Source organism: Nomascus leucogenys, chromosome 19 (genome assembly GCF_006542625.1).
Source record: "Nomascus leucogenys isolate Asia chromosome 19, Asia_NLE_v1, whole genome shotgun sequence".
Taxonomy (NCBI): domain Eukaryota; kingdom Metazoa; phylum Chordata; class Mammalia; order Primates; family Hylobatidae; genus Nomascus; species Nomascus leucogenys.
Window position 1 is genome coordinate 68,580,614 of NC_044399.1, and position 17,432 is coordinate 68,598,045.

General features: G+C 58.3%; 1 protein-coding gene across 2 annotated transcripts in view; it reads right to left on the minus strand.

The window, feature by feature from the left end:
• Nucleotides 1-808: 808 nt before the first annotated feature.
• NTN1 (netrin 1) overlaps nucleotides 809-17,432 on the minus strand; it is a 221,445-nt gene continuing 204,821 nt past the window's right edge. Inside the window, exon 7 of one of the 2 annotated variants that reach the window (XM_030800343.1) lies at nucleotides 809-1,259. In XM_030800343.1, coding sequence (XP_030656203.1) covers nucleotides 931-1,259 — 329 coding nt within the window. In that variant the 3' untranslated portion in view covers nucleotides 809-930. The remainder of the gene's footprint in view (nucleotides 1,260-17,432) is intronic. The other variant, XM_030800344.1, reaches the window with a different exon arrangement.

Genomic DNA, 17,432 nt, shown 5'->3' on the forward strand with positions numbered 1-17,432 from the left:
CCCTCCCCTGGAAAAATGTCATAAAAGGGGCTGGTTCCAAGTTTCCAAAAGGAAACTCTCTGGGAGGTTTTGCGTTTGCGATGCCTCCTCCAACAGGCAGCTCCAGCATGAGGCGGTGACCACCCGGCTTGGGCTTCTCAGGGGTGTCCCTGGGCCCACTGCCTTCCGGATGGGCCAGCCCCACGCTGGGCAGGGGCAGAGACAGGCAGCAGCAAGGGCTTCCTCTCCTCTCTCCACAGGTGAACCACCCACCCCACCCCAAGCCCCCACCCAGTAGGACCCACTCAGCAGGTGGCAGTGGAGACAGAGGCCACCTGGGGCATGCTGGCTGGACAGGAGCTGTCCGCTCCCCAAATGCTGCCAGGCCCCTTCAGATGGAGGAGCCCAGGCTGTGACAGCCAGGTGGCCCGCGGGGAACTGCTAGAAGGGGCCGGGGAGAAAGGGGGAATCCCGTCTGCTGCGTGTCGGGTGGTGGTTTGGTAGGTGCTCCGCTCCGCGCCCCACCCAGACTACGGGCTTGAGAATTCACAGTTCTCCCGTCCCTCTCCGCGCCATCCACGCCCCGCGCCTGAGGCCCCAGTTGTGCGATTCTGCCCCCAGCCCCTCCACGGCGGCCGCACCCAGCCCCAGGGAAGCGCGTCTCTGCTCTGGAAGGAGCCCCGTGAGGTAGCTACGTCTCGTCCTCATTTCTCCAGGGCCCGGCCGGCGGCACACCCCGCCCCGCGCGCACGCGGCTCCCGCCCGGGGCGCGCAGGGTGGGGACCGGGGGAGGGGCCGCCGAGGGCCCCGCCCCCGCGCCGTGCGGCCCCGCCCCCTCCCTCCCCCCACCTGGGAAAGCCCTCGCGGGCCAAGTCCGCGGCAGCCGGGCCAAGGCGCCCGCTCTCGCTCGGCTCCGCCCTGGCGCCCGCCCGCCCGCCCGCTGCCTCGGCGCTAGGCCTTCTTGCACTTGCCCTTCTTCTCACGCTGCTGGAACTTGCGCAGCCGCCGCGCCCACGTGTCCCGCCACTGGATCACCAGGCTGCTTTTATCGGCCACGATGCCGCTCTGGTCCGGAGAGTCCTCCGCGTTGCCCAGCAGCAGGTACTTCTTGAGGGGCTTGATTTTGGGACACTTGCAGGCGATGTCCCGCGAGCGGATCCACAGGCTCTGGTCACCGCGGCGGATGCGGCTCGTGCCCTGCTTGTACACGGAGATGATGTTCACCGTGAACTTCCACCAGTCCCCCGCCTTGTCCGCCTTCAAGATGTGGATCTGGACGGCTGCAAGGAAGCACAGGCAGAGGGGTGGGCTCCCAGCTGCTGTGGCCAGGTCCGCCCTGCCTGAGCCTGGGGAGAAGGGAAAGGAGACCCAGCCCCAGGAAGTGACTGCAGAGAGTGGCCCATAGAGGAGCGCGTGGGTGGTGGCAAGCTGATCGCATACCCCCACCTGCTAACACCAGGGCCAAGGCCGCTGTTCCAAGAAGCCTTGCCTCCCACGCTTTGAGGGTGCCACCTAGCACTGCCGTCGGGACAAGCCATCTCCTGGCCTTGCCAAGGCCCACTTTGTCCAGGAAGCCTACAGGTGCTGACCACGCCCCCAGCACTCTGGGCAAGCTGTCTGCCCAGGGCAGGCGCTCGGGTGAAAGTAGTGCTGGCGGGAAGAGGGAGGTTCCTCAGGGGTGCACTTCTCCAAAGGCCCAAGTCACTTTACACCAGATCTCATGACACTCCACACAGCACAGCCTGGCCCTCCAACCAGTTTCAGAAAACCATAATGGATCCTCAATGCTCAGGGGCAGAAGATGAGAACCCACCCTTTGGGGTGGCCGTAGTGCCTTTTCCAGAGCCCCAGGGTCCTTGGACTGCCGCTTCCCATGCCTAAGCCATGCCTACCAGGTGGCCTCCCTTCCTCCGTGCCGCGCAAGGTCTCCAGACCATTCCTCTTACTCCAAATTCTCTGCCAGTATTTTCCCTAGTAGAGGACTTCCCCAAATGGAGCATGCATCAGAATCCCCTGGCGGGCATGTGAAAATACACTGCTGGGCCCTGCCCCAGAGCTTCAGATTCAACAGATCTGAGTGAGGCCCTAGAATATGCATTTCTCACAAGTGGTGCTGATGTCGTTGACTCAGAGGACAAATGTTACCAGATGTCACTTCTGCAAGATAGTAAGGGAGATTTCAAAAATAAGAGATGCTAAATAAAGGAGAAACTTTGCTCCAGTAAGTTTGTGAAATACTAGGTTAAACAAAGCCAAGAGGTTCCTTACTGCCAGACTTTTCAGAGCCTTTAACCTAAGAATCCTGTACACGTGTGTTGGTTTCTCAAACAACTCTGACTGCAGAACCCTTTGGTTGGTGCATCTCAGGTCACCACAGCCTCATGGGGCCTTCTTGGGAACCTGCTGGGGGTGGACACATGATCATTGCCCCAGAGGTACCTGGAGGGGCCTCTGCTGTACTCACCTCTGTTGAAGAGAAACAGCCATCCACTCACTCCCCTGCCCTGCACTGTCTTCCCTCAGTGATCCCACCCTCACACCCTGTAGCCTTCACTGGGTGAAACAACTTTATTCCCCAGGCTGGGCCATGGAGTAGACTCCAGCCCTCCTGAGAAAGGAGCAGCAGCTTGAAGAAACCAACACACAGGCAAGCTCTGTGGCTTCAGCAGCCACAAGGACACCTCCCCAGGGAATGCCCAGCAGTCATCACTTCCCCACTTACCACTCCAGACAATGGACCCACCCCAGCTCAGCCTGCCCTCCTATGCCAGCTGGCTTCTGTCAATGTCTCTGGGGGCTGCTCTGCTCCTGCACTCCCAGGGCACCCCCCTGCACCCATACATGGACCAGGGAATGGGGAGGGCAGGGACAGCTGAGTGCAGGGGAGCACTGAGTGCCAACCGATGCATCCTTCCAGGGTGAGAGAAGCGGATTTTCCCATATTTTCATTTCAGCTGTTCCTGGGCATCCTGAACTTTGCACTCCAGTCTGAGGGCTCCAAAAGAATGGCTGCCATGGCAACCGTTTCCATGTTTTTGTCACCAAGGGACTCAACACTCAGTGTGAACTCTGGGTGGGGGGAGCCCTCCAGCCCAGAGAAGTGGCTGGGCCGAGTGTATTTGACTGTGCAGACAGAGGTCACCGTGGCAACTGAGTGCCCCTTAGCTAAGCAATGGGGGAGCCACCCCTGGCATCCCTGAGAGCCCTGCTTTCCTCTCCCCAGGACTGAGCTGAATACAAATGAGGTCGAGATACGGCTGTTTCTGCCGTGCTGGACACCTCGGACCCCTTGTACAGCTGTGGTGTCCTCAGCCAGCATGGGCTGGAGCAGCCCAACAAGGATACTGCAGAAGGTACCCTGGGTTGGGGCTCCGGGAGAGCTCCGCTTTGATCCCAGGCTCTGAGCATCTGTTGGTGCTGTGTGCTGAATGGTGTACCAACAAATTCCTCTGTTGAAACCTTAAACGTTAACCCCCTGGCCTTCACAGGGTGACTTTACTTGGAGATAGGGTCTTTAAAGTATAATTAAGTACCCACTAACATTTTAAAAAATGTAAGTATAAGTAAGATGAGGTCATTAGGGTGGGCCCTATGACCCATGTTCTTGTAAGAGGAGATGAGGACACAGACACACAGAGGGAAGACCCTGTCAGGACGCGAGAAGGTGGCCATCTACAAGCCAGGAGAGGACTTGGAGGAAAGCAACCCTACTGACACCTTGATGTTGGACTTCCAGCCTCCAGAGCTGTGAGAAATACGTTTCTGTGGTTTCAGCCACTCAGTCTGTGGTACTTCTGGCAGCCCTAGAAGCTAATACAATTAATCTTGAAGATTTTGGGGATGTTGGGCCTCTGATCAGGGCCAGGCAGAAGGGCAGAGCTGGCAGAGTCTCAAGTTTGCTAAGAGGCTAGAGAAAAAGCTGGCTGGAGAAGGCCTAGCCTTAGACTTCCTGCAGAGGCCTCCCAGGGGGCCTTCTCATTCCCTGGGGTTATAGCAGAAGGGCCGGTGAGCCCTGCCCAACCCTCTCTGGTCTCTGAGCTTTCCCCCATCAGTGAATGCCCTGGAAACCCGGCATGGCGTCCAAAGCAGCCCCCTGTGCTTCTCCAGGCACAGCCACACAGTCCTGAAGGGGACCTGCTTAACTGCCTGACACCAAGGGCAAAGCCCTGAAAGGTACCTTCCCCTGGACACCTTGCTGTCGGGAGTCCAGAGGGATAGAGCAATGGACACTGGTCAGTCGAGACAAAACAACTGGCCCTTGTCCTTCCACCCCTAGCAGATCTCAGCAACTCCAGGGGTGGGAGCTGTCCTGGCCGCAGGGGCAGGGGCAGGGGCAGGGAGTGGTAGGACTCATGATTATGCTGGAAAAAGGCCACATTTCCGCTGCCCTTGACAACACGTCTACACATTACACAGCCCACCAAGTATGAGCTACACATGCAGTGCATGGGCCAAACCCCTGCCGCGCACATACAGCTGAAAATATTCAAAATGTGCATTGCATCAGTGACCTCGAACAGACCTGCCCTGCAGGTCTGGGAGCATGAGCATCAGCAGCCACACGGCACTCCACCAGGCTGCTGTCACCTCCGACCAACCTCTGGCTTGAAGCGAGGAATGATGGGGATCTCTGGGCTACATGGAACCTGGGGCCCCTCCCAACCCAGATGTACCTGTGATGTCACCCAACCAGGGCGCTTGGCACAGTGGGCTACGGGCAGCTCTGCCCATCCTAGGACCATGGCCTCAAGGATGGGCCTCTTAGACCCTATCATGGTTTTAATGTTAGTACCCCCCTGCCCACGCACAAATTCGTATGTTGGAACTCAATATCCAGTGTGAGAATATTAAGAAGTAGGGTCTTTGGGACATGATCAAATCATGAGGATTTCACCCTGTGGATGGGATTAGTGCCCTTATATAAGAGGCTGACTGGGCATAGTGGCTCACGCCTGTAATCCTAGCACTTTGGGAGGCCGAGGCAGGCAGATTCTCTCTACTAAAATACAAAAAATTAGCTGGGTGTGGCAGTGGACGCCTGTAGTCCCAGCTACTTGGGAGGCTGAGGCAGAATCACTTGAGCCCAGGAGGCGGAGGCTGCAGTGAGCCAAGATCACGCCACTGCACTCCAGCCTGGGTGACAGGACAGGGCGAGACTCTGTCTCCAAAAAAGAAGAAAGGAGAGGAGGCTGCAGCTAGTTCCCATGCCCTTTCCACTGTGTGAGGACACAGCAAGGCGGCAGCATTTCTGAAGCAGAGAGCAAGCCCTCACCAGACTCTAAATCTGTTGGCACCTCGATCTTGGACTTCCCAGCCTCCAGAACTATGAGCAATAAGTTTCTGTTGTTTATCAATCACCCAATCTAAGGGGTTTTGTTGCAGCAGCCCAGAACTGACTAAGACACACCCACACGATGAAACTCACCCCAAGCTAATTAGCCTCAGCCCTAAGCATGCCTGAACTCCCACTGTCCCTGCACTGATGTCCTAAAAGTTGTCTTCAACAATGCTAGAATGGGGGGGCTCTGCTGAGGATCCCCCACCGTGTATTCAGAAAGGAGATGAGATTGCTTTCAGAAAGGCAGATGGTGAGGTCAGACCAGGGAGATGAGCAGTGTGCTGACAGCCCTTAAATTAGGGACTGCTGGCTGGGCACAGTGACTTACACCTGTAATCCCAGCACTTTGGGAGGCTGAGGCAGGTGGATCACCTGAGGTCACAAGTTCAAGACCATCCTAGCCAACATGGTGAAACCCTGTCTCTACTACAAATACAAAAAAATTAGCCAGGCGTGGTGGTGGACACCTGTAATCCCAGCTACTGGGGAAGCTGAGGCAGTAGAATTGCTTGAACCCAGGAGGTAGAGTTTGCAGTGAGCCGAGATCGCACCACTGCACTCCAGCCTGGGCAACAGGAGCGAAACTCCATCTCAAAAAAAAAAAAAAAAAAAAAATTAGGGACTGCTGGTATGCAGGAAGAGGTCACTGCCTTAAGCCAGAATAGCCATTCTCTGAAGTGGAGATAAGGAAGTCAATGAGGCAGATGTTAGCAGAGCCCCTCAACCCTGCCTGGGGAGGGAAGCCTGGCCTCCGCCTGCTGGTGCTTCTGGTTTTATCATAAGTGCTCAACGGCTGCATCCCAGAGTCCACAGCTCAACTTCATCTTCCCTTCCTCTGAGCCCTTGCTGCCCCCAGAGCTGACTGCTGCAAGTGAGCGGGTGCACCCTTCCCAGCGGGCTCTGCGCAGGGCAGGGCTCTGCTGTCAGTGCAGACAAAACCAGGGTTCAGATGTGGGAACTGGAACCCTGGAGGCTGAATGGGTTGGGCTGACTGGAAGCCTAACTAAGCCCTGGTGCTCCACCATGGGGAGGAGGCAGGTGCCTAGAACAGATGCCCAAGGGAAAGCAAGAAGAGAGTGCAGTTCCAGGGCGGCTAGGAGTGGCCTCCGCTGTCCAGGTCCTAGGCACCTGGCTGAGCTTTGTCTCCTGCCCTTGCAGCCCATGGGCCACCCTTCATCTGTGCAGTAAACCCTCCTTTCCTGCAACCAGCCACAGAGCTCGGTGAACAAGGCAGCAGGTGGAGTGGGGCGGCAGCAGCCCTCCCTCTCAGCAATTCTGGGGTTCACAGGAAGGTCTTTCAAGAACTCTCTCAGCCACCAGGACGGAGCGAGCCAAGAGGACTGGCTTCCCTTGCCCTAACCCACACCTGCCACCCTGCTACAGGGGCACACACCTTCCTCCGCCCCACAGCAGACGCCCACATGGGGCTCTGGAGGGCTGGCCGTGGCTCCGAGGAGGCAAGAAAGGGCCTCAGGGCCAGGACCATGGGGGCCAGAGTGAACAAGGGCAGCCTGCCGCAGTGTGGAGTTGGTTACAGCCAACGGGGGACGGGGCTAGGAGGCAGGCCCAGGGCAGGCTGGGTGCCTTGAGCACTTCCCTTGGGCAAGGAGGGCAGAAGTAGAATCAGAGAGCCAGACCCTGGGGAGGAGACCAGCCCTGTCCCCTGGGAGGTGGGCACAGTCAGGCCTGGCCTGTCCAGCCCTGGGTGTCTTTTCAGCTGCTGCTTCCCACGTCCCTGGCTGCAGTGCAAGTCACCAGAGTGAGCAACTGGTCTTCCTTCCTGGGGTACCTCAACTTCCCCAGAGTCCCAATGTTGACCCATTACCAGGCCGTCAAAGGCAACCTGAAGAATGGGGAGCTCCAGGTCACAGCCTATGCCTCCTCCAGAGGGGGACTTGTTGGAGCATCCCTGTCCTCTGTCCAGACCCCAGTCCATCCAAAACCTCCCTCCCTCCCCAGTTCCAGTCCAGGCCCAGGAGCCACCATAGCCTGTAAGCTCTAGGCCTTCTGAGGACCCTGCATTGTCACCACCCCAGAAAGTTGGTGGCAGGAGTAGATGGGAACTGACGGATGCCCCTCCTTGCAGATTTGGGGGACCTCCTGCTGGGATCAAAGCTCCCCGCCCGGGCCAGGTTGTAGGAAAGCTGTCTGGCCGGTGCAGAAGTTACAGATGCTGCCCATTCATCTGCCTGTTGGGAACTGACACATGGCAGGAAAGGCCCAGCCCAGAATAAACAACTTGCAGGCTGGACCCTGGGGGAGTGGCCGCGGCACAGACTCTGGGGGCTGCTGGCCCTTCTCTTTTCCCTGGCAAGGCCTGAGTGTGTGGGACACCTCCGCAGGAGGCTTCCTGCCTCCTGGGGGTCTCGCAGATTTATGGGCTGCTCGAGGTGGGCTCCCAGCAGCTTCCCCCTCTGAAGGAGGCTGAGGTGGTCAGCCTCTCCCCTCCCCCACCCAGCCATACCTTCCTGTTGGGCCGGTCCAGCTAGGGGAGGCTTGTCACCCATCTGCCTCGGAGACAGCGGCCAGGACAAATGGGGGGGAGAATAGGAACCCCACAGAAACCATGAAAGCTGCGCAGCCCCATAAATCTCCTGCTGTGGAAAGCGTGTCACGAGCTGCAGCTGCTTTCCTGAAACGCAGCTCTGAGCACATGCTTCCCAGGCCCTGCGAAGGGAGGAAGGGCCGCCAGAGCCAAGGCTTGGTCTCAGTGATATTCATCTGCCCTCTCCTGACTCCCTTGCCGGGGAGTGCGGGAGAGGGGGCCGCCACACCTGGGACGGGGGGTCACTGTGGCCCCTGCCCAGTCTACATCAAACAAGGCAGAGGGCTGGAGGCTCACTGTGGCCAGGCCTGGCAACTGCCACCACTGCCCTCAGGAGTCCTCAGGGATCTCCTGCCATGTGCCTGCCACCGGGGCCCTGCCCCAGGACTTAGACAAGATGAGGACACCCAACGTACAGCTGGCTGAAGATTTCCCCTCAACCAAAGACAGAACAGGATGACCCTCTCTCTCAGAACTGAAAGCAGTGTGGATGCTGCCTCAGTTTCCCCTGCTGGGTCCTGGAGGTCTTAGAATCAGACAGCCAGACCCCTGGGGAGGAGACCAGCCCTGTCCCCTGGGAGGTGGGCACAGTCAGGCCTGGCCTGTCCAGCTCTGCACTGCCAGGCTCAGCAGTGAGAAGAGATCAGGGGACTGGCACCCTTCTTTGCAAGAGGCTTAAGTAGGGAGTGGATCTGGGCCCTGCCCTGCCCCAGCTGGGGTGCCCTCGGGATGCGGGCTGCTGCCTCCAGCACAGCAGCCTGGGGGAGAGCCTGCTGCCCAAGGAGGAAGACACAGCCACCTCCTTCTCCTGTTAGGAGGAACTGAAACAGCCTGGCTGCCTCCGAATTCCACACTTGCCCCCCCGACCCTTTAAGGGGCTGGGCCCACCAGAGGTAGGGACATGGCTGTCAGAGTCACCCTGGAGGGTGGACAGTGCTCCTCTCCCCCGAGGCCCTCCCACCTCTGGCTCAGTCCCAGTTCTCCGAGGCTGGCTGGAGCAGCCAACCAGCTCCCTGAACAAAGGCATGGGTGAGGGCAGGGCCGGTGGGACATGCCATCGAGAACCACCCAGCAGGAGGGTGGAGCAGTGAGTGTCCCCCCAACCGCCCCGAGGCCGGCGCCCTCAGCAGCAATGGGGGCCCAACCTCTGGAGAAAGGAAAGTGGGAAAGCCGGCCTTCCTTGGCATGGGCTCAGTCCAATCCACCTTCAGCTCCCTCCGGGCTCCCAGAAGGCTTGGTGTGGAGGGTGTTTCAGCCAGAGGCCCGCCAGGCCTGCAGATGTGTATTAATACCACTGCACAGAGCGGAAGTGGCTCGGCTGAGAACCTCTCAAACACTGCCCATTTCCCCACCAAGGTGCCACCTCCAGCGAGCCCCTCTGCCTGACAGCCAAGAGCATCCCCTCACAGCAAGCTGGGCTGGCATTTCCAGGCCACTCCCAGGGCACCCTGGTGTGGAGCCCTGTCCCGTGTGGGATGAGCATCCATGCACCCTCTACACACGGGACTTGGCTCGGAACTCCCATCAGCTCCTAAAGGTCAAGCCATCTTCAAAATCTGCTTCCCTGAGGAGACCTGAAGGAAGTAGCTGAGACCCGGGGGCCACAGCAGGGTGGGGGCAGAGCTGAGTGCTGCTGGATAAACTGACTCAGGGGCCGGGGCTTGCAAAGATGCCTCCCAAAGCTCCTGTAGGCTACTTGGGAGGCTGGGGTCCCCCCCAGGTACCCCATGGTATCTCAGAGGCCTGAGCCCGGCACAGGCAGAACTGAGCTGACAGGTTTGTGAAGACTTTGAGACAGGCCTCGGGAAGGAAACCCAGGAACAATGGCAGGGGTGCTGAGGTCCTCAGTGCCAAAGGCACTCATCCCAGGGGAGAGCCACCTGGTGCACTTCACAAAATGCCCACCCGTGCTCTGCGTCGGCAGAAGAGCTCTGTGGTCACAGAGACACAGGGCACGGCTGAGCCAGGAGAAGACTAGCATTTCCTGCCTGGTGTCCCCAGCCCCACACTGCGGGCACCTTGGACAGATCCCCACCCCACCCCTACTCTGAGCTTTGGTGTCCCCATCTGTAAAAGGGCAGGAGATACTGTTCATCAGATGCCTCTGTGGCCCCTTAGAGCCCTCCCTCCCCACCCCTCCTTCCTAAAAACAGGATGCTCAGAGGAGAGGAAAACAGCGTCGGGAGAGACAAGAGGAAGCTCCAGGGAGGGGGCAGATGAGGGCCAGGAAGCTGCCCAGGTCCCAGGGAAGGCCCTTCTGGGGCCCATCTCTCCCCTCAGGGCTCCTCCTCTGCGGGATGGCAAGTCGCTGTGCTGGGAAGGGCTGCATCCCCCCAAGAGCCGCCTGGGCCTGGAGACCCCAGCATCACAGCACCCTGCCCCCACCGTGCTCTCACCAGAGCGAGCTTCCTGTGGGCTCTGGGGCTTTTCTGTTGAGCTGTCATGGGGACCGACTGGCCCTCCCTGGCCAACCTGGTGGTCACCCGCATTCCACGACCTCAGACTGACTCACGCGGGCCCAGCTCCACATCTGGCCTCCATATGGGGCTGGCACTCGGGGAGGGGGGTTCACATCTGGTGGGGGAAATCAGAGGATTCCCCAGGGGCCGGTGACCCCAGGGAAGGGTCAGCAAGCCTCCGAAACACCATGCCACGTGCTGCTGGCTGGTCTGCGTCCTGTCCCTGGACAGGAGGGCAATGCTTGGGGGAGGTGGCCTCTCGCAGCCATCACATCAGCTGCCTCTGGGCCCACAGCAGGGGCCCTGACCTTGGGGGACAGCCCCAGGGTGCTCTTCTAACATCTCTGCCCACATCCAAGACACAGTAACTTCATCCCTACAAAAGGGCTGATAACCTGTCCAGCTTTCCGCACTTGAAGGGATTGAGTCTGATCAGGAATATCCATTGACTCCAAGGTCAAGAAAAGGAGAGAGAATGCTACTGAGGGGAGAGTCCATCATTTGCTGAGAGGCCCCGTGTCCCTGAGGCTAGCTGGAAACAAGAGGCGGGAGTGGTGGGACCCTCCCCACCCCAGCTCATTTGATTCCCAGCCTGAGTGACTGGACAAGGGCTGAGCCAGGACCGGGATCCATCCACCAGCACCTCCACCAGCCCCGATCACCACCGCCCGCCACACTCTGACCCACATCAGCTCCATAGTGAGCTATGGTCATTCCCACCACTGCCTCTTCTCCATTGCCAACTAGGTCTCCCCCCTCAACATCAGGGGCCTTCCTGGAAGCTTCCTCCAACACACGGCCATGCCCATCACCAATCCCACCTCTAGACCACCACCCACTACCACCAACATCCCTGCCACTATGCCCAGTGCCCCTGCTCCATCATCTCGGACATCCCCAGCACCATGGTGCCCACTCCCGCCTGTTTGCCCATGAAGATGTCTCTGTGGCCTCTCCTCTGAGGCTCATCCAGAGTGAGGGGCCCCAGTGGGGCCCCAGTTCTTGAGTGTTCTAAAGGACTGCCGCGCCTACTCCTGCTGCCAAAGCCTGGCCTCCCGGGTGTGGGAGAGAAGCAAGGTCGCAGCCGTGGAGTACCTAATCCTGCGGGTGGTATTTTATCTTGTTGGGTCTCAGTGTCCCATTCACAGGAATGAAAATCCCTCCCTCGCAAGGTGTCTGTCTGTGGAGATTAACTAAGGATGAGCATCAAGGCTGTGATGTGCCCGGTCTGGGTCCCAGCAGCAGGAGGGAACAGTTGTTGGCTGGGCAAGCCCTCTCTCCTTGGTTTCCACTGGCTCTGGAGGTACCGGGGCACAAAGGGGCTATGGTGATGCAAATCAGAATTCTGCTCAGGTCCCCAGGCCCACTGCTGGGGACCCCCAAGAGAGCACACAAGCACATGCACATGTGCGTATACATACAGTCACACACACACACAGTCACACAGTCACAAAGACAATCACACACGCATAGTCACACACCCAGTCTCACACAGTCACACATGCATAGTCACACACAGACACACACTCTCTCACACACAGACACACACACACACACAGCTGAACAGACCCGGCTTCTCCCCACAGATGCCAACAGAACATCCTCTTTGAGTTGTATCCTCAGAAATCATCCTTGTGGGATGTCAGGCGGAATACTTGAGACAAATCGTCCTGTGAGAAGCATTTTGATTTTTCCATCTGGTGGTGCCAAAGTGTCTTTCAACAAAAGGGGTGACTAATAAACATTTCTGGGAACGAATAACTTTTCCAAGAACTGGCAGAAGTGAGATGATCTCACCTTTCAGGATGTGAGATGTCTGTCTCCCCCTCTTTCTGAGTCCCAGGGAGTAGGAAGAGGCCAGCGGCAGCACCCAGGCCACCTGAGGCAGGGGATCGGGGCGTGGGTGGGAGCCCCCGCATGTCCACGTGAGCTGGAGGGGTCAGAGTGGCTTCGGCACACAGATGCAACTGATGAGGCCAACACCAGCCTCTCTCCAGCCTCCCTGGGCCCCACACTGCACTGAACGCCCCCGCTGTTACTCTTCTCCCATTTCATAGTGCTATGCCTAGCTTCTTGCTTGGAGACGTTCCTCCCTCCACCTGGGAGCCCTGCTTTGCCCAGCGAGCACTGGCTACTCAGCCTCCCTCCTCCAGGAAGCCTTCCCACCCTCGCCCTCTCTGGAGAATGGGCCACACTCTGTGTACCCACCTCAGGCTGCAACTCGGCCACACCCCCTCCTTCTGTGGCTCTTGTCTGTGTGTCGGTCTCCCCTCCTAGACTGTAAGCTCTGTGAGGGTCAGGACTGAGCCTCACACAGATCTGCAAGCTCAGCACGCAGGGCAGGATGGGGCCCACAGCAGGTGCTCAATGAACGGGTGTAGAGGGGCGGCTGGGGGTGGAAACAAGTGTGTGAGGGGCCAGGATTTCTCAGGATGTGCATTGCTGTGGTGTGTGTGTAATGGTGTGTGCATGTGTGTAGTGGTGTGTGCATATGTGTAATGGTGTGTGCATGTGTGTGATGGTGTGTGCATGTGTGTGATGGGGTGTGCATGTGTGATGCTGTTTGTGTGGTATGTGTGTAGTGATGGGGTGTGTATGATGCTATGTGTGTGTGATGGGGTGTGCATGTGTGTGGTATGTGTGTAATGGTGTGGGATGGTGTGGGATGGTGTGGGATATGTGTGCCTGTATAAATGTGTGAGTCTGTGTGTGGTAGTGTATCTGATGTGTATGGTGTGTGTGTGATGGTGTATGTGTGCATGTGTGGTTTGTCTGCCTGTGTGATAGTGTGTGTGATGGTGTCTGATGTGTGGTGTGTGTGTGCGTGCGTGGTATGTGTGCCTGTATGATAAAAGTGTGTGTATGGTGTGTATATCTGATGTGTGTGGTGTGTGATGGTGTGTGCACACATGTGTGCACCTGTGTGATAAAGTGTATCTGTGATGGTGTATCCGATGTGTGTGTCTGTGTGATGATGTGTTTGATGTGTGTGTTTGATGTGTGTGGTGTGATGGTATGCATGTGTGTGTGCTATGTGTACTTGCGTGCTAAAGTATGTGTGTGACTGTGATAGTCTGTGTATCTGATGTGTGTGGTGTGATGGTGTATGTGTGCATGTGGTGTGTGCCTGTGTGATAGTGTGTGGTGTGTGATGGTGTGTGTATGATGTGTGTGACTGATAGTCTGTGTATCTATGATGTGTGTGGTGTGTGGTGTGTGCACATATGTGTGCGCCTGTGTGATAAAGTGTGTCTGTGATGGTGTATCCGATGTGTGTGGTGTCCGTGTGATGTGTTTGATGTGTGTGTTACTCTGTGTATCTGATGTGTGATGGTGTGTGTGTGATATGTATGTGCGTGTGCCTGTGTGTGATGGTGTATCTGTGTTTGATGTGTGTGGTGTGTGTGATGGTATATGCATGTGTGTGTGCTATGTGTGCTTGTGTGCTAAAGTATGTGTGTGACTGTGATAGTCTGTGTATCTGATGTGTGTGGTGTGTGTGCCTGTGTGATAAAGTGTGTGTGGTGTGTGTGTGATGGTGTGTGTATGATGTGTGTGACTGATAGTCTGTGTATCTGTGATGTGTGTGGTGTGTTTGTGATTGTGTATGTGTGTATGTGTGTGTGGGGGGTATATGTGCCTGTGTGATAAAGTGTGTGTGTGATGGTGTGAGCATGTGTGTGGTACGTGTGCCTGTGAGTGGCGTGGACTTGAGCACAGCGGTTATGTGAGACGTGGGAGGCAGCACAGACAGGAGGAGGTGAGTGAGGATGGAACAGTGGAGCTTCTCCCCAGGAGCACGGGGACGGGATGGGAGGAAGGGGCTGGAAGGGAGACAGGGATAGGATGGGAGGAAGCGGCTGGAAGGGAGACGGGGACGGGATGGGAGGAAGGGGCTGGAAGGGAGACGGGGATGGGATGGGAGGAAGGGGTCGGAAGGGAGACGGGGACGGGATGGGAGGAAGGGGTCGGAAGGGAGACGGGAATGGAACAGGAGGAGGCAGAGGGGCTCTGCCAAGGAAGCCTCTTGGCTTGGTGGGGTGTGAGGCAGGGCCTCGTGGGGCGGGGCTGGGATGCTCCAGTCCCCTGGCGGTGGTTTCCGGGGCTGTGGTTTCAGGTGTGTGCTGTGTGACTGCAGGGCAGGTGCCTCCAGCAGGGCCGTGCTCCGCCTGTATCTGAGCTGCCCCACAGGATGCCAGCTGTGTGGTGGGCACATGCACACTCACACCCACGCCGCTCACTCGCTGCCTCCTCACAGGGGAAGGGTCCCTCCAAGGCTGGGCTTTCCTGAGAAGCTGGCAGGAATTGCCAGTATGCTTGAAAATAATAAAACCCGTCTTCCGGGACAACTGCTCCCCACTCGGCCTCCCTGGCGGCTCTCCTTCAAGCATTTGCAAGAAGAGCCGGATCCCCTAGAGGGCAACAGAGGACTGAGTGCCCCAGGAGAGGGCGGCCAGGTGACCCGAACCTCCCCACGAGACAGCCTCCCCACGGCCCCCGCCCCTTAGACATGGTGCCTGCTGTGGGCGGGGGACACGGCCACGGTCTCACTTAGAAGGATATCATGTGCCCTGGACTACACCTCCACGTGACAGATGAGGAAACCGAGGCCCCAGCAGCGAAGCTCCCCTGTCCACAGTCACACAGCAAATTAGGAACCTGCATCTCCAGAGCTCCCTTCGGTCCTGGGGTCCCTCCGATGTGAGTGGCATGGCAGGGCCTTGGCACTGAGGTCTCCCCACCTCAAATCCCTTTGCCTTGCCTCGTGCCCTTAAGCCCACCGGAGCTGGGCTCTGGCTCTCTGTAAGTGTGTTCCCGAGAGAACACGGGGCAGGGCCAGCGCCCCGAGCCCACAGGCCCCTTCTCATCAGCCCCCACCGCCCCAGCCTTCCACCCTCTGGCCACTGCCCAGGTCCAAAGAGCCCCAGACCCGCCCTCTTCAGCCACACAAGGGCAATGCCCACGAGTCCTGGAGGAGGAAGGGGGTCCGGGGCTGCTGGCAGCCGGGCCTGCTCTTCACCCAGCAGGGGCAGCAAACCCAAGGTTCTAATTAGCGGCTTCTGAAACATCCAAGTGCCCTGGGTGAAGGAAATGTGTTTCCTAATTGGCCCCCTGCCGGGTGTCAGTCAGAGAGCGGGGATTATGCAGCCTCCGAGGGAGCCCCTGCCCAGCCCGCCCTGGCCCGCCCGGCCTGGCGGCCTCCCCTGCTCTCTCATCCCCAGGCCAGCTCCCTCCTGCCCTCCCCCTGCTGGTCACCTTCTCCCTGGGCTGGCCCAAGTCTGTGTGGGAGGGACACCCCCTTACACACGTTCTCAGGCGAGCCAGGGGCCCAACACAGGACACGTGGGAGATTCTCCATAGACGCCAGCAGAGCCCACTGGAGGCCTCGCCCCAGCCTCAGAGAAACCCGTGCGCCCGGCGTTGTCCTCAGGGCCCCCTGCCAGCCCCTGTCGGGCCACTCACTCCTCTATGACCAAGCACACTCCCCGAGGCCCTGCCACCCCACCCTGCAGGGCTCCTCTGAGCCCTCCGCAGAGGCCCGTGAATTCCCTTTCCAGACATTGTTCTTGACCTGCCTCCTGCCTGAACACACAGGCTGAGCTGGGGGTGGGGAGGACTCCCCAACTTTTTTTTTTTTTTTTTGAGACAGAGTCTCACTCTGTTGCTCAGGCTGGAGTGCAATGGCACAATCTCGGCTCACTGCAACCTCCGCCTCCCGGGTTCAAACAATTCTCCTGCCTCAGCCTCCCTGGGATTACAGGCGCCCACCACCACACCCAGCTAATTTTTTGTATTTTTAGTAGAGATAGGGTTTCACTATGTTGGCCAGACTGGTTTCGAACTCCTGACCTCGTGATCCACCCACCTGGGCCTCCTGAAGTGCCCCCAACTTTTAAGTGACCACAAGAGTCCCAGAAACAGTCCTGGAACCAGAAACACCACACCACACCACCCCCAGGGCTGAGGAATGACAGGGACAGTGTCAGTCCTGGCTGTGGAGTCACAGGCTTCGAGTGTGGTGAGGAGGACATGAAAGCTAGTGGTGCCAGAGCCCCAGCCCCCATCAGCCCCCTGGGGGGATCCCACTGTGCCCCCCGACCTGCTGTTCCTCCAGCCTTGTCTTGCAGCAGAAATGTGGACAGCTGGGTGACGTGCCTGGGCCGTGGGTGTGGGGGCAGGAGCCGGGTAACCATCATTAGGTCTAGAAAGGTGAGCACACGGGGCTGGCCCGCAGCCCTCTGGAGGAATTGTGATGGGAAGGAAAAGCTCAAGGAAGGCTGCTGTGGAAGGGGTGGGAGGCCGGGCCACTCCCTGGCTGGGTAACTGGGCAAGTCACCTCACCCAGCCAGGCCCGTGTCACTGCCTAAGACCGAAGCAACCTGAAGCCCGCCGTCCCTGCCACCTGCTTCGCTGATAACCCATGAGGGAGTCGGGTGTCGGGCAAAGGGAGGACTGAGTCAGGGAAAGGAGGGTCGGATGGCACCCTGAGGCTCTGCCCCACCCTTCCCCGCCCCAAGAGAGATGCCCCCCATTGCCCAGGGCGGCCACAACAGGGCAGGGTGCAGGGAAGGCCTAAGGGGCTCTTTTGAGTCTAAGAAAGGAGAGTGTCAGGTTCGGCAGACGGAGAGGGGCTGCCCGAAGAGAAGGGGTAAGCGGCCAGGAGAACTCTGAGGGGCGCAGGTGCCCCCTGGAATATTGTTGGTGAGGCAGAATTCACTGGAAGGAACAAAGTCAGAGAACAAGAAAACCAGGTTGAGTCAAATAGAATCCGGTGGAACACAGGATCAGTTTTGGGCCCTTTTACAAGCCCCATTTTCATGATTTCATGATTAAAGAAAAGAGCAGAGGCTGCGGGTCCGTGCCTTCCTCCTTGCTCCTAGCTGCCTCTCCACAGTGTAGCTGCTTAAAGGGTTCTTCAAGACTAAAACCAAACCAAATAGGCAATCAAAACAATCTGTCCCCCAAGCAAGCCCATCTATTCCTCTCCCTTCCCCTCCTACCTCCTTGCCAAGGTTACCCCTAGGCCTTGTGCAGGGAAGGATGGGGAGAGGAGAAGCACAGGGCTTTCCCTCTGCGACCCGTAACTCCGCTGGGCCCGCTGCTTTGCTAG